A 15,852-nucleotide genomic window follows, 5' to 3' on the forward strand; every position below is an offset into this window, starting at 1 on the left:
GGGGGGGAGGAACGGTGAATAGATTGAGGAGAGGCAGAAGGGAAATGCGGAGAGAAACGGTCGTCGTCGCGCAGGTTGTGGGTCGAGCCTTAGCGAGGGAAGCGCCCGAGGACCCTCGAAGGTAATCTTGGCTCGTTCGCGGAGGGTTGCATTTTGATCCCCGGAGCTTCCGCCGTGGCACGATCTCTCCGCGCCACCACTGCGCCCGGACTCACGCATTTACTATAATTAGAACTCCCTAATTAACGAGCAAACGTCGCACGGGTCTGTCGTAATCTCAGGCTTGACCTTCCACCATCGTTTAGACGCCTTTTCTCACCCCGCGTTTTAATCCGCCTTCCTCCACTTCCCTTTCCCTTCACCGCCGCCGTCTGCTCACCTCGCGGAACGTGTCAAGAAAAAGTGGAAGCTGCGCGCGGCACTAAAATTTATTCCATTCTTTTTATTTCGAGATTAAGAGCCAACGTATATAGTAAAGCGCGATGTGTTTGGCGATTTTTGAAAAGCAAATGTCATCTAATTTTTAGCCCATTTCCGTAAAAAATGTTACAATTTAAGCAATTTTAAAATTATTATTTATTTTTATAATATTTAATACTAGAAGTGCATTTGAAACTATTTTAAGAGGGAAAAAGAGAGTTTTTGTAAAATGTGATTACTATTAATAAATCCACGTATTTCATAAATTGCTGCGAGAAACGGCATTCCTGAAATATACTTCCAGTGACGCTGATTCTCTCTTTCGGCTAGTAGTTGGTATCCTTTAAAACTCGCGTATGAGAAATGATAACACAACGAACGTACCCCCGTTTGTTCCCACCGCATTCGAAATCACGCGACACATAATGTCAACCCCGACGCTCGCGTCACCAGATATCTCTTCTCCCTTAGGGACGCGCTGTTTTAAAATAATTTTAAAATGTGAGTAAACACTATACGTTAGCGCGTGCAACCATATTGAATCAAAATGAGAAAATAAGCTTTCTAAGCCGTCACCCCTTTGTCGGTCTCTAACTAGAGTTCCCTTCCTCCCCCCCTTTTCTGCGGAGGCTGAGAAACAATAACCGAAATCGGGGAGTAATTTTATAGCATCGTACGCTACTCGATTGAATATCAATAAATTGTTTAGTGACAATATTTTATTCAAAATTTCTTTTGTCTTTAATTAAAGTACAAGAGATGAAAATTTAATACAAATATATAAATTACATAAGCAAACTTATAAAGCATAAAAATTAAGAGTTACACATCATAAAGTTGCGGAATAATTATTGCAAAATTAAAAAAAATTATACAATAACTTATAAGACTTTTGAAATATTTTTTCTATTGCGTGATTATTCTTAGAAAAAAAAGTTATGATTTCTAATCTATGTAATATGTAATTCCTTTCCATGCAGCGTATATAGATTCAGAAAATATTTCACTAGAGTGCAAGAAGTGAAATAAATTAAAACAGAAATTACACAACATATGACGTTTGGTTAATTTAGTGTGTTGCTTATTATTCGCTGTGTCATTTGCGGCTTTGTCTATTTAGCTGAAGCGACGGTGGAAGAACGAAATCCGAAAGGAACGATAAAACCCGACGGGTAGTGCCAGTGTGCACCGCGCTGATAAATATAACGTAACAAGTTCAGTGGAATAACAGCTTCATCCTGGAGGGATCAATGCGACTTTGCTTCGACTTTCACGCAGAATTTCCTTCTGGAAAAGCGTACGCGTGAAAGAATCGAATAGATAGAGCGGAGCCAGTCCAAACGTAGTTCGTACGATAGCAGCGTCATTGCTCAGTCATTATTCGTATTATATTAAAAAAATAATGATCGCTGTGTTGATTAAAATTAGTTTTTAATTGTTTAAAGCATTATATGTCATCGATTAATATTAATAGTGTTTTCGTCATTTGAGACCCGATTTGATCTGATTATATTAATTCTTATACGATTATTTTGTCTGTCCGATTAACTTTTTTGTAGAATAAGTGTTCATCTTTGTATAGTTAAATGTTTAACATTTTTGTCAAGTGCAAATTTCCATTATCGAATACTAAGTTCTGCAGTGGATAGCATTTTTACCTACATTGATTGCATTCGACAGGGGACCGCGACTGGCCGTTAATTTGCAATGACGAAGAAGCCTTCCATTTCTTTAATGGCGACGGCTAAACTACATGGTCGTGCGCGCGCGGCCATAAAAAGTAAATTAAATAAGAATTAAATACAAATAAAACCGTTCAGTCAAGTAATTGGCTGGTAACCTCGTTCGTTGCCTGACGACCGTCTGAGATCGTTCTACCCTTATAGCCCTGGTGACTCTCTCCGCTTTTGTACTGGGGAAGAAAAAGGATCCGTGTCAATAGACATGCGCCGCAACGTAATCTACAGAAAAATTATTATCATCGGCACCACTGAGTTTACGATTAATAACCATGACATATTCACGTATGGACAGCACAAAAACTTGCAACAACATTCTTACAATACACGTTGCAACATTTCATATTTTGCATTGCAAAATAATATAGAGACGTTGTGAAGATTTTCTTGTAATATTATTTTAGAACTGTTAAATAACTGTTTTAGAAATATTGTGAAAAATAATCTTACGTTTCATCCGCGAACGCGTTTACGACTACTTGGTGATGGACGCGACAGAGTTCTACTTCTTGTAATTAAAAAACCACACAAAAATAAAAGGCGCAGCATTATGAGATTTTTCTCTGTCATTCTAATGAAGTAATTCCTTCTTGAAAGGATAAGTTTTTTAAATTAAATTTAAAGGCGAAAGTAAATGTGATGTATTTTGACAGAAAAAAATTTTTTATTCCGTGTAAAAATGAATTCAGAGACATATATAATTCCTAAAAGTTGTACATGCTAAAATATATTGATATAATGTATAAATGAAATATTATTATGTTATAGTGTAATGTTTTGATAAAATATTTGTGCAATGTTTGCGCTGTGTGGAATAGGGGAAAAATGCTGTTAACTTTTAATACAAAAATGATGGAGGAAACGCGCAAAAATTTATCACTTTGCGCAGTTGCAAGGTTCGTCAAAAAACGTTTTAAAGGAGCTCGGAGAATGGGGTCAGGCAGAGGAAGGGTAGTGTACTACATCTCATAGCCGAGATGGAGTTTTCGTGACGAGGCGGTCGGCGGGGCAATCATAGCCGGATTAGACGTATGTATAAGGATCGTGCTGCCTACTCCGCTGCCTGGCGAGGAGGGTTGCAAGCCGGGTCAAACGGGTCGCAAGATAGACGTTTGCGCGCGGGGTGAGAAACATAAATGATATTTCATGAGGAGCATATGCGTGCGGAGATGACTCCTCCTTCGCGCAAGCCCTCGGCGAGGGTGGCTCCACTGTCACCCCGGGGCTGGCAGCGGGGCGCTGGTTTATTACAAACAAGGATTACCCGGGTAATGGGACATTCTGTCCCTTCAGCTCGCTGCCGAGTCGAGCAGTGAGAACTCGGTGCGCACTCTGACTCACGTTTTGGCCGCCGATCTTCGGGCCGCCTGCGCCTCGAATTGTCAAAGGGGCGAAAATGCGTGCGGGAGATTTCTGATCGCGATAGCCAAGGCAAGCTCGTGAGCCAATCGGATGAATTTGTCAACATGATCAGATTAGCATGGGTAGATAGAATAATCAGATATTTTTGTTACACGCTGCAAAGTAACGGCGACGATTGACGCGACTAATTATATAAATTATATCACGCGTCTTCGGGATGTACAAAAGTCCTCTAATACAATCGGTTTCTGCAGTTACAGTGACGCTGACGATTCGCTGCTTCTCGGGCTGTTCTAAAACGTAAATCTCGCCAGATTATGCCAATAGCGATAATGGTATTTGTAAAAGCGGGAGCTTCATTCGGCGAATTGCAGGTTTCAGCTTAATCCGAACGTTCTCCAAGCGTGCCGCTCAAACACCAGCCAAATCCATGTTTAAATACTGTAAAAAGTTCCGTCGATTTTGCGACTGTATCCAGGATTCGATTGGTCCATATGAGGGCCCTCGATATTTAATTTCACACTGCTCGGATGAATTCTCCGCGGCAAAGTTGGCCCGCTATGACACCTCGATTTATCCGCCGATAAAGGTGCCCGTACCACCGATTTAAGTTCCTCGTCCGGATGACCGCTCACGTGCATCGGTCTATCTGGCTTAGGTGGTTCCGGTATAATCTAAAAATAATTAAACATATCCATACATTTTCTTTTTTTGCACATTTCACATCGTTGCATTTATATAATACTCAGTTCAAGGTACCTTGATCTCGTTTCGCAAGACACGCCAAGTCTCTCTGCCGAGGGTTTCCGGCTGAATCGGTACGTACATCTTCGGTACTAGGGTGTCCCGACTGTGAGCATAAACGCTGTTTAGTGCTAGATCGAGAGCGTCGCGCGGTACCTGTAAAAGTGTGTACATATCGAAACAAAAGTTGTTGCGTAATATAAAAGTTTTACCTTTAATATCGAAATTTATCAAACCTGCGGTCTGACGAGTCGACGATCCCTGCGGATGCTGTTCAGGGTGTGATGAGCGAAGAGGCGCTCGTGAACGCTCAGTTTGACGTTCCAGTCTCTATCCGACGGTGAGACTTTATCTCCCAGCACGGGCCCGCGTGATATCCATGCTCCTTCGCGGGAGATATCCGGCACGGGATAAGGATTCCGAACATAGAATGTCTGGGCCATTATCGTGCGACCTATCCCAACACTATGTTTGAGAATATAAAGTAAATGTACGCGTCAATTTTTTTAAGACATGCTGTAATATCATTGTGAATTAAGAGCAAAAAAGTCCTGTCAGTGAGTCATTCGATTAGTTTATCGTGAGAAGTGTGCTAGAGGAGCTAAAATTATCGATAATTCATCTGTTTTAGGGTTATTTCATTTATATTATCTTGGACAAACGTGTCTACACATCCATTATATGTCTGTGTATCTGCGATAAACGCAATTTATTCGAATAATCGGCCCTCAGAGATTTTAATTAACCCGTTAAATTTCTATGCGCCTTTAATTTTCCTTCGGAAAATGAAAACTGGAGAGAAAATCGATATATCATTGCTTTACTTTGAATTTATTCTTTAATACATGTCTCAGGCTCACATCGTATTTTAATATCGATTTAATATTTCAAAATTGATAATTTTTACAATATTTTTCTAATTAATCCAAACGGGGGAGGGGTGCTCGCTGCACTTTTATTTTCATACGAACGACTGTTCTTACACGGTAACACTCTTTCATTTCGTGTAAATCCACAGCAAACAATGCCAATCCGTTCGGGATTCAAGAGGCCGCATCCGGTCTTGCAGTCTGCTTCTTCGGGATTAAGACGCGGCTCTGCCGCAGAGAGCAACACTCGAGTCGACATGCGGCTCGCGTGGATTTTCGATCCTCGTCCATAAACGAGGCCGATATTAACCCATGCTAACGGCCTGCATCGCATCACTCTCCATGGGGTGCCCACTTATCGCTTCTTCCGCTCCCGTTCTCGCTTTCGCGGTGGTATTTGGATATTTCCTGGGCTCAAAGTTTCCCGAAGTCTTTCACGCTTTCGCGCCGTGAAAGGACCTACTATGAAATTCGGCCGAGGCTTTTCACGAATAATGCCATTCATACGCCTTTCCTCCCGAGCTTGTTCAAATTCAGCCGGTCGGTGAACATCGGGTCCGACTGAGATGAATTTTATCATGAGAAGAGATGGGAATGTAAAAAGAATAATTGAATCTTAATATAAACCGGTTTGTAGCAAACACATATACAGTTTAGAACAAAAGTTGCAGAAGAAATGACACCGAAATAAAATTTTAAACCACCCGAATTTAATATTTAGTTTACCGATCCTTGCCAAAACGATTTTTTACCATACATAATATTAAGTATTAGGCATTGTCAAAAATATTAAGATTTAATTATGGTTCTCTTATTAGTTCAAAAATTATTTAATTTCTTGTATACTCTTGATATATAAAATCGCGCTTTGTATATATTTGCAAATTTGATGAGAAAGTAACATTACGAAGTCAATCAAATTTTTTATGCATACTGTAATATTATAAGTTTTACAAAAACTGTATCAAAAAATAACCATTCTCGCTATGCAAGCCATCCTAAGCCAAATGTTTCGTTTTATTCCTCGCAAGTAGTTCCAAAATTTGTGTATTTATAAACAAAATTCCATATCATCAAGTTAGGGAGAAAAGAATAAGAAAACTTGTTTTTAACAACTTTTGGTATTGTGTAGCGAAAAGTGATCTCTGATCCACGGTCGAAATGCAATATGTGTAATTGTTATTATTTGCGTGCTCGGTATCGAGTCTTGGAGAAATTCCTCGAGTGAACCGAGAAATCGTGAATCGCGGTTACATGCATCCGGGCTCTTCCCGCATTTAACGTGTTTTGCTCAGGAGGTGGTCGGCCACGGCCAACGCCGACGTCCAATATTAAACCCGCAGTAATTTATGTTAGCGCGAGCGTGCATAATGCTGTTTGTATAAAGCGCTACCGCCACGTGTCGGCTCGTGCCGACGGTACGTATCACTCCCTCCTGCCTGTCCTTTAATTCCCGCTGTGCCGCGTAGGCGACGCGCAAAATCCCAGTCAGTACGCACGCATGCCATTTTAAATGCATCCTTGCGCCCCGGATTCTGAGAAAGAGAGGAGCAAATAATCCTACATTTCGTTGGCGGGAATTCCAGGCATTCTTATTTCATAGATACAAGCTATCACTATAATAAATATTCCATATTTTATGTAAATCTGTTAATTTGAGAATTGCAAAATCTTATACGTTAAAAGTATTTGGGTTTTTCTTTTGGAGAAAGACATTTATTTATCGTGGATATCGTTAGAATTGAACGTATAATCCCGATATTATTGGACAAATAGATCTCGAGGACGACGAAAAAAACGAAGCAGAGAGTGCTTTTTTCTCGGCAGACGCCGGTTTATCACGTACAACGTAGGCGCTCGGCACCCGCGGATGATAGGAGGGAGCGAATCATCTTCCGTGTCATTGCTTGTTCGACCTCTCCTTCGGGGGGCGTCAGCCCGGGCTGTACGATGGGGAGACGACACGCGTAATCGCGTAATCGCGTAATCGTGGCGCGTGCTGAAGTTCGGGTTGCGGGAGCTTTGCGTGCGTCTACACCGGCACACGTGCGACGTTGCACACCCTGAATCAACAGCGATCGCGAATCGCACAGATCTATTCGTGAACGTCAAACGGACGCGTTTGTCCGTCCATCCGTTCGGACGGTGAATCCCGGCAGCGCGTTTTACGGAGATAATCGGCGCAACGACCTGGACCGGGATTACCGCCGACTATCATAAGCGCATCAAGTGTGTTCCGACCGAAATGACGCTAATTAAGCAAGATACGTGATCGCCGTAATGACCGTAATTTCACGTACTTTTTTGGAAGGGCGAATTAACAACTTGACCTGCACGTTAGTTATCGACGCCACGATAGTCACAAAATCGCGTTGTTCCGCTGACAAAAAAAATAAAATAATTTTGGAACCCGACTTTTATTCACTTTATAACGTTTTATTCATTTTATTCGTTCAGCGTATACAAAGGAGAAATTCTTATAAGGCTCACTTTATGTATACAGGTACGATTTTTAATTAAAAAATTTGACATACAACACTGCACTTTATCTGAAAAGTTACTGTTTAATTGTTTGAAATCTTTATTACAGTCTTCTTTTATATTTGATTCTTTTAATTATGTTAGTTTTATATTACCCGACGGTTTCTTTAATAAACTTATTCATTTAGTAGAATTACTTGCGTGGGCGACGAACAAAAAAAATATATAGAGGGAGCGTGAACCTGTCCTTTTACTTTTTTGACTTTACCGTGTTTACTGTCGCACCGTGCGGCAACGCGTATTCCGCAGAAATGACCGAGTTCCTACGACTGGTGCCACGAGGATTCCCTTTAAATCCTAATCCGGTAATATTCTCGGGCCGATATACCGGCATCGGTAATGGAATCGCGCATTCAAATGGACATCGTTTCCCACCGACGGCAGTGGCGGCAGGAGGCAGGTCGCGGACGAGGGACAATGCCTGGGGATGATATTGCCAATATTTGGCTTGATTCTGGTGCGAATGTGCTCGGTTGTGTGCCGAGGGGTGCGCCCGGGTCTCGCACCCCCTTGAAGCGGGGTTGGGTAGGGCGCGTCGGTGTACGTTAGAAGCGCGAGCCGATTACCATTTGAATGCCCGTACCGGCGGTCAGCCTTTGTGAGCCCTCGTGACACTGACCGCACCTACCTATCTATCTAAGGGAGAGATTCACCCACCCCTCTAGCCGCCCCCTTTTGTCGACGACCGTCTGTTCCACGAGGATGCTGCGCCGTGGAAGAGTAGTCGTTGAGATTTGTCAACATCTCTTACTCCTACTTAATTTTTTTTCCACGAGCGTTCCGACTTCGTTGTCGGACCGTGTCTCTCGTTCGAAAGATCGATCGAATTGGGAAAGGAAAAAAAAAAAAACGGTGATCGAACTGGTCGAACTGGTGGCGGCGCGACCAGTTCACTCCTGAGAAGGTGGACATTTCTAATCGATTGAGTCTAAGGGGCGTTCCGATTCTCGGCGCACTTCCCTTTGTTTCCTCGCAATCTGACATATTTGTCGTTTCGCCGGCATTGTGTCGGAAACGGCGGCAGATGATGAGGAAAGCTGGGAAAGACTAGCGTGGTTTGTTGGGAAACATCCGAACCGATTCACCCAACAAACGTGACACTCCCCATCAGAAACGTGCGTTTGAAATCTAGGGTAACACTTTTAATGACTCCAAAAGTCTTTGGCTTTTACATACGTACTTAAATCTATAGACTTGAATTTTTTACAACATCGAATATCATGAACCATCTATTGATATTTTCTTCGCGTTCGTATAAAAAAATATGAATAAATATGAATAAATAAATATATGAATATATAAATTCTGCAAGTGTCTCATGTTATTTTAATCGCGTGCATTTTATTTTTAATTCCAATTGTATTATAGAAAAATTTTTATTTTGCTTTCTGGATACGTATAAAATCTTTTTTCCCTTCAATACAAAAAACAGAAACGATCGGCATGCTTTAGTAAGAAATTAGACCGTGACAAAAGTTAGAGTTCCCATTTACGATTTTATACAGATAAGTTCGAGTTAGTTTCCACGGTGTGGTTCGCTACCCCCTCCGTGTAGAATAATGTCTTACACCCTGCGTGACCGATGCGACGAAACGAATAGGGCGGATGAGGCGTCGGTGCGACAGGTGGCCCGTGAAATCAGTGCACGAGCGCGTCGTTTTCCACGACCCTCGCTCGACGCGCTTCATTAGGAAATTAAGTGCATAATAATTAGGAATCGGGGTACCGATAGGTCACGTTAAACATTTTGTCTTATCATTTATCACTTCACGTAGGTTTACTCTTCATACACGGTTAAATACAATTATAAGAGAAATATCACGTTCATTTTGGCGATTTAGTTTAAGAAATTAGCGGACCAAATTAGAACCATCACGCAATTGTAATTTTTATTCGCAAACGTAAATGTACATTTTTATAATTGACGTAGATTAATATAAATGTAATATTAATTGTAATATTAATTATTAATTATTGAAAAGATACCTATTGTAAGCAAAACCAACCTGCTTCGGCTTTTGTTAGCTGTTTTTTGCATTATCCATTTATTATATTTTTAAAAAAAGAGCCAACTATTTACATTAAAAAATTTCAATTTAATATAAATGATTATCGCGCGGCAGATTCCCGTTTGAAAGAAAATAATCTTCCTTGTATGTAGACGGGGATTAAGTTGGGCACTATTATTGCTACGAAAAGCTCGATTCCGGTGTATTCATCGAAGAAGCCGTGCACGTGAAATATTTTTCGGTAAGTGCGGAACATTCCGTATACAATGCTCGTGCACAATTTGCATACCGATGATCGACGGAGGGGTAGAGGAGGGGAGGGGGAGGGAGTGCTCGCGCGGTTTCGTGCGTAGCGCGGGCGGGCGAGCTCGCCGCGCCGGTGTATTTTAGCATTTCACGTTTGTTTCCATTTAAATGGTAATCGGGTTCATAATGTAATTGTATTCGCCGCGTAAGCCCGGGCTCACCGCAGCGCTACGTCCCGGCCATTGTTTGCATTGTTCTCCTCGCGGCGCGAACAATCCGCGCGCCGCGCTGCCTTTCAGCCTCGCGCGTTTTGGCGAAATCTAAACCCCTCGGCTCTCCTCGCGTCCGCCACTCGCGCCCTGATATTTCGCCCCCGATGCGAAAACAACGCGTATCTCGCCAACGAATGTCCATCGAATGCTTATTCGATCGGAAATATCCATATCGACGTAGAGAGTTTTTAATCCGCCGCTTCAAACGTATGTGCGTAACAGAAAGCATATATAGCGATGCTCCCTAATTTTTAATTTTGCAATGATTACTAAATTATTTTCAAAGTGTAATAATATGATGTACTGCAACATAATTGCATGATGTATATTACTCAGTGTTGTAACTAGTTAAAAAGTTAATAACTTTTAACTTTGTTATTTTTAATATATATAAAATTTAACTGACTTTTTCTGAGTTGAAAATTTACCTAAAATTTATCTTTAATTTAGTTTAAAACAATAACTTATTTAACCTTGATATATTTCCACACTTGAATTACGTAATAAAAAAATACATATAGAAGTTAAAAAACCTTATTTTTTATGTGTAAATAATTGCAAAGGTATATCATTGTATAGAAAAATTTTTTGTAATTATTTGCATTGCCAGACACACTTTCCGTTACAATTATTATTAAAATAACCGAAAATAGTAAATCCTGTCGTGATGCACGACATTATTTTCTAACGTTTTTTTTGGTGACGTGATTTTTTTTTTTTTTTACGTAAATTTATAGAGACGACGTAGATCATCGCGCAACGTTAACCGGCGTTACCTCGCGTGGGGAACGAATCGTTAAACAGCTCACGGAGGACTCGCAGAATCCGTCGAGGTGAAACGCGGAGCGACGGCAGTCGGAGCGGGGGGGGGGGGAGTTGAAACGAGGTACGCGAAGGGAGGTTGGGCGTTATTGTAACGCGAGGGATGTACCCGACGTAGAGCGTGCACGCGTATATACGCGCGTGCTCGCGCGGAGGTGTACGTGTATACATATGTCAGAGTCGCGGTCGCCTTTCTCTCATACATATTCATCAAACGCTAATTAATCATCGCCCGGCACACCCACGGCGAGCCACCCCCTTGGCAGCCCACGAAGCTGGGGGAAAAAAATACGAGCGTTGTCACGCAGACACCTCCATATATTACGAGCTACATCCAGATGTCGAAGTCGTCACTACGTAGCGAGATTTTTGCGTGAATGCGCGCAGGAAAATATTAAATTCGAGAACAAAAGGTATTTGCACTTTCTTTTGAAGTGTATTAAGAGCGCTTACAGGCAGGAGGGGAACGTAGTAGTAAAATATTCGTGGATATCGAAGCTGAAATATATTAATGGAATTTAGAAAGGATTTTATCGAGCTTTCGCAAACTCTAGCGAACAAATGATAATTAAAGTGTCTTTCAATTTTTAATCGATACTTGAAATAAAAATGTTAATAAATAAAACAAACTGCTATTATGTCGCAACGGCGAAACAAAAGAAATCGCATTTAAAGACCCGTCATAAATTTTCCGGACGTCCTCTGGCGCGCGAAAGAAGTTTGAACGGTATCGATACGGCGGAAACAATACCGAAATATCCAAGAGCCACATTCCCGTTCGTAGCCAATAAATATCGTCGTGCGGGGCAATCCATCTAAATTGTAATTTTGTAATCCCATTAAGCAGGCGGCCACCTTCGCACGCACTTGCGGGGTCCTTTCGCCAGGCCGGCCCTTTTCACGCAGACGGGCCGCGTATAATTAGGTGTCGTTTATTTTACATCTGAAGGCGCCGCGCGTCGTTGGGGTGACACCGCCACCATCAAGATATATATATTTTATGTGTGTGTGTGTGTGTATATTTATGCACCAACGGGTCTCTGCACATAGCCGCGCGTGATGTGGCAGTGGCTCATAGAACGCTCGACTGCTAATGTGACGCGATCATCGCCACCCAGCCATCGTCCATTGATATTATACGCGCCGTGGGGATGCCCGCACCCTTCTCGCCCTTTCGGTATTTCCTGCCAGCCTTACCTTCGTCGAAGCGCCCCTCCTCGACTCTCCTCGTAGAATAGCACCGCAATTTTCTACGTCACTGTTCGTACATTACGCGATCTCTCGGTCGCGAGATGATGATACGGTTCGATGCTTCATTGACTTATTGATGTTGAGGGGATATATCGTTTTATTCTCATTACTGAGTTTTGAATGTTCCAAGAAAGTGCATGTATGGTGCACACATATGGCTAAAATCGAGAAAACCCGAAATAAATTTGAATTAATTTATCAATTATTTTATTAAATTTGCACGTCTTTCTACAAAATCTTTTTAACTAAATCTTATTATTTTTAAATATGATTTTGGGGTAACGATTTGGTCTACTGATATTGATAGAATATGTGGATGGATAAATATATTCAGTAGCTCATTTCATTTACTGCTTCAAGTTCTCTTTTCTCTATAAGTAATAAAAAAAATGACGATTTTTGAGTTATATCATTGTTATAGCAAATCAACACAGATATGTCAATAAATGCTTATCGAATATTAATATTTATATACCTATATAATCTATTATATTGTATATAAAATGACTTACGAATGCGAGAATTCGCCAATTAAAAAAGGACGAACCAAAAACGTATACGACATGCTCTCGTGATTTCGCGCAATAAAAAATTCCATTTTTTCCCTCGCTGACACTCAAAATTTCAAGATTCGGAAACACGTTTGTCGTTTGCTGAAAAACGTGTTGGCGTGTTTTGACTGTCGCCATCAAATCGCAACGGAGCGGCAGATTGCGAACTGACAAATGAGCACGGGGACGCGATTCACGGCAGACATATGGGCTTCATAAAAAAAAAAAAGAGAGATAGGTGGCCTGTAGTCGATCCGAAATTAATGGAGACCAAACACCGCACATTCTGCGTCGCCGCCGTCCCCGTTGTGTGTACACATCGGCTATCACCATTATGCTCCTGTTATAATGTGTGTACACACCCCCTTTAGCACAATAGAATGATCTATGACTGCTGCAAGTACGAATCGGCAAGTCGGATTCGCGCTCTCCTATAATTTTTTTCATTTTCATTCCACTGTCATTATCTTTTTTTTCGTTTAAATCTTTTCGCGTTTTTCAAATTTTTATAAAAAAATATTCCACTGAACTTAAATTCATGAATTCAAGACTAGAAAATATTGATAATCTAAATAAGCAAGCATCTTCTATAATATTTTTTACTATTATTTATTAGTATTTATTTTTCTTTAAATAAAAAATATTACAAGTACAAAAATTCTAAAAAATATATACGACGAAATGTAAATTATACAAATAAAGTGGAATGAGTATAAATGCTTCTGTTTCTGTTTAAATATTTTAAAAAGATTTAAACGTAAATATAAATTATTTAAGAAAAAATTAAAAATTATATGTGTGTATATACATATATATATTGCACACTATGATTTTACACATTTGCATTGCAAAATAATTGTTCCTAACTTAAGCAGAGAACATTACGTTCCACTTTTGTTTATACGAAACATTATACACACATTTTGATATACAAGTTGAGATTTTCTTACAGAAAGCATGAAAATTTTGCACCATACTTGCAGGATATGTTCGAAAAAAGCGAAATGTCCGCATTATGCGTGCAATCGTGTAATTCGGCTGCGTCTAAGCGTGCAAATAATAAAATTGGATTTTGCCACCCCCTCCTTGGCGCATACATGGCGCGTGACTCGGAGGGTAGGTTTTCGGAAGGTGGACAGGGGCACGGCGGGGTCCGAAGGGGTCGGGTGAGCTGCAAGATCAAAGACGCCCCGCAGCAATTCCGTACCTTCTACGTGACATATTACGTGTAAATTGGCAAGGACAGGCACGAGTGGCGCGGCACCTAGCGAACTTTGATCATTTCACCTGTGGGACTTGTACGCCTGCAGCAGTCGCGATAAGAAATACGATCGTTGTCAATAAATTTGTTTTTGGTCCTGCCTTATTTATAACGATGCTGTCTGACAATGCGTACAGATCGAAAAGTCAACTTTTGGATTTTCTCTAGCGCACGTAACAATGCCTTGATTTGGCACACTAATCTGTTTCTCTTGCGAAAGTATCAATTCCAATATTACAGCCAACTATTAAAGATGGTTTAAAGTTGAGCCAAAACGTTTGTAAATTATAGCGTTATGCATTGAATATACTTGTTGTTGAATTATTTAAATTTGTGTACTAATTTTGAATTTTGTTAAAAAAAAAAAGATAAATAAAATTAAAGAGAATTAAAAATGTTATTGTTAAAAAGTTACTATATACTTATTTTAATTTATCAATTGTTAATTGTTTTGTTTAGCTTCATATGTATAATTTTATACAGTTTTACACAACAAACACATAAAAGATTATTTAATATTATTTTTATATTTTAATAATATTTTTAAATAAATAATAAATTTATAATGAGAAATATTAAAACTTTTTCAACGGCATTAATTTTAAGATATACATTTGTTATTTTGCTTTCTTTTAATTAATATTAAGTAAAATTTATGGATGGTACTTAAAAAATTCTCAAGACAGGTACACCTTGATTTTGTTACTTAATAATAATCTTATCATAAATAACAAAACCGAAATAAAAAGCGTTTATCAATTGTGTCGCGTAAAGAACGAGTAGATAGATCGAATTAACAATTATAATTTTTACCTTCGTGAATGAGAAAGATGATATTTGATGTTTGTTTGCTACGACTTGCTCTCTGCACGAAATGCACTGAAAATCTCCGAAAGAGTAGTTTCCGTAGTAACGAATAAAAACATGCTATACAGACGCAGAGTTATGTCGATATTACTTTGCCAGAAAAAACACTTTCCATGCTCCATCTTGTCGTCATTTTCGTGACTCAGATATCTCTCTGCAATGGATAATTCAAATTCAGAGCGCGGTTCTGTGTTGAACTGAGAATGGTTGAAGTACCGATACTCGATGCTTGTACTCAATTGGTAATTTGAAAGAATTTAGAGTGATCTCGTGTATCGACAAGATATTATTATCAATTTAGTGGAGTGACAATTACTTAAATAAAAAAAATATATTTAGATTTGAGAAAATGCAAAGATAATATTAAAATATATGTATGTCATGTAAAAATATAATATAATATAGTATTTAATTGTTAAGGAAATATTTTATAAAATAAAAAAATAACATCTAATTAAAACGAGACGTAAAAAAATTTATTTTTATATTTTTTTTTTATTATGTGTGTATATATCATACATATGATTTTATTAGAAATTTATTAAAAAGAAAGAGCCATATTATAATTTTTTTTATTTATTATTAAAAATACACACTTTTTAAATTAAATTTGTTCATGATTTCCACTTTATCGGCTTTACCTTCTCGATGGAGAATTATTTCAAAGAAGTGTTGTATGATGGCGGCATCTGTATACGGGACATTTCCCTCTCTCTTCTCCCCCCTCTCTCTCTCTTCCCCCTTTCTCCTCCCTTTCTCTCTCTATGTGTGTTACATACTTTTATTTTTAATTTTTAGTAATACAAAATATATTAAATTATTTTGTGTTGAGAATATTGTGTTATATTAAGAAATTACAAATTAGAATAGAATATATAATTGGATGTATAATTGTTTT

The 15,852-nt window shown here is 39.4% G+C and overlaps 1 protein-coding gene across 1 annotated transcript; it reads right to left on the reverse strand.

The window, feature by feature from the left end:
- Positions 1-1,864: 1,864 nt before the first annotated feature.
- Positions 1,865-15,162, reverse strand: LOC105828744 (protein C1orf194). The gene is made up of 4 exons (XM_012667229.3): positions 14,901-15,162; positions 4,502-4,730; positions 4,281-4,421; positions 1,865-4,195 (listed from the first exon to the last, which is right to left on the reverse strand). Exons 2-4 carry the CDS (start codon positions 4,706-4,708, stop codon positions 3,956-3,958), a joined length of 588 nt encoding a protein of 195 aa, XP_012522683.1. The 5' UTR covers positions 4,709-4,730; positions 14,901-15,162; the 3' UTR covers positions 1,865-3,955.
- Positions 15,163-15,852: the final 690 nt, after the last annotated feature.

This window comes from Monomorium pharaonis, chromosome 5 (genome assembly GCF_013373865.1).
Source record: "Monomorium pharaonis isolate MP-MQ-018 chromosome 5, ASM1337386v2, whole genome shotgun sequence".
Classification (NCBI taxonomy): Eukaryota; Metazoa; Arthropoda; class Insecta; order Hymenoptera; family Formicidae; genus Monomorium; species Monomorium pharaonis.

Bases quoted from the DNA above. Each gene is read 5' to 3' on its own strand.
- LOC105828744 (XM_012667229.3), bottom strand. From the start codon at position 4,708: ATGGCCCAGACATTCTATGTTCGGAATCCTTATCCCGTGCCGGATATC. The intron at 4,422-4,501 runs GTTTGATAAATT...ACACTTTTACAG, and splicing joins GTCGACTCGTCAGACCGCAG to GTACCGCGCGACGCTCTCGA. The intron at 4,196-4,280 runs GTACCTTGAACT...AATTATTTTTAG, and splicing joins TCTTGCGAAACGAGATCAAG to ATTATACCGGAACCACCTAA.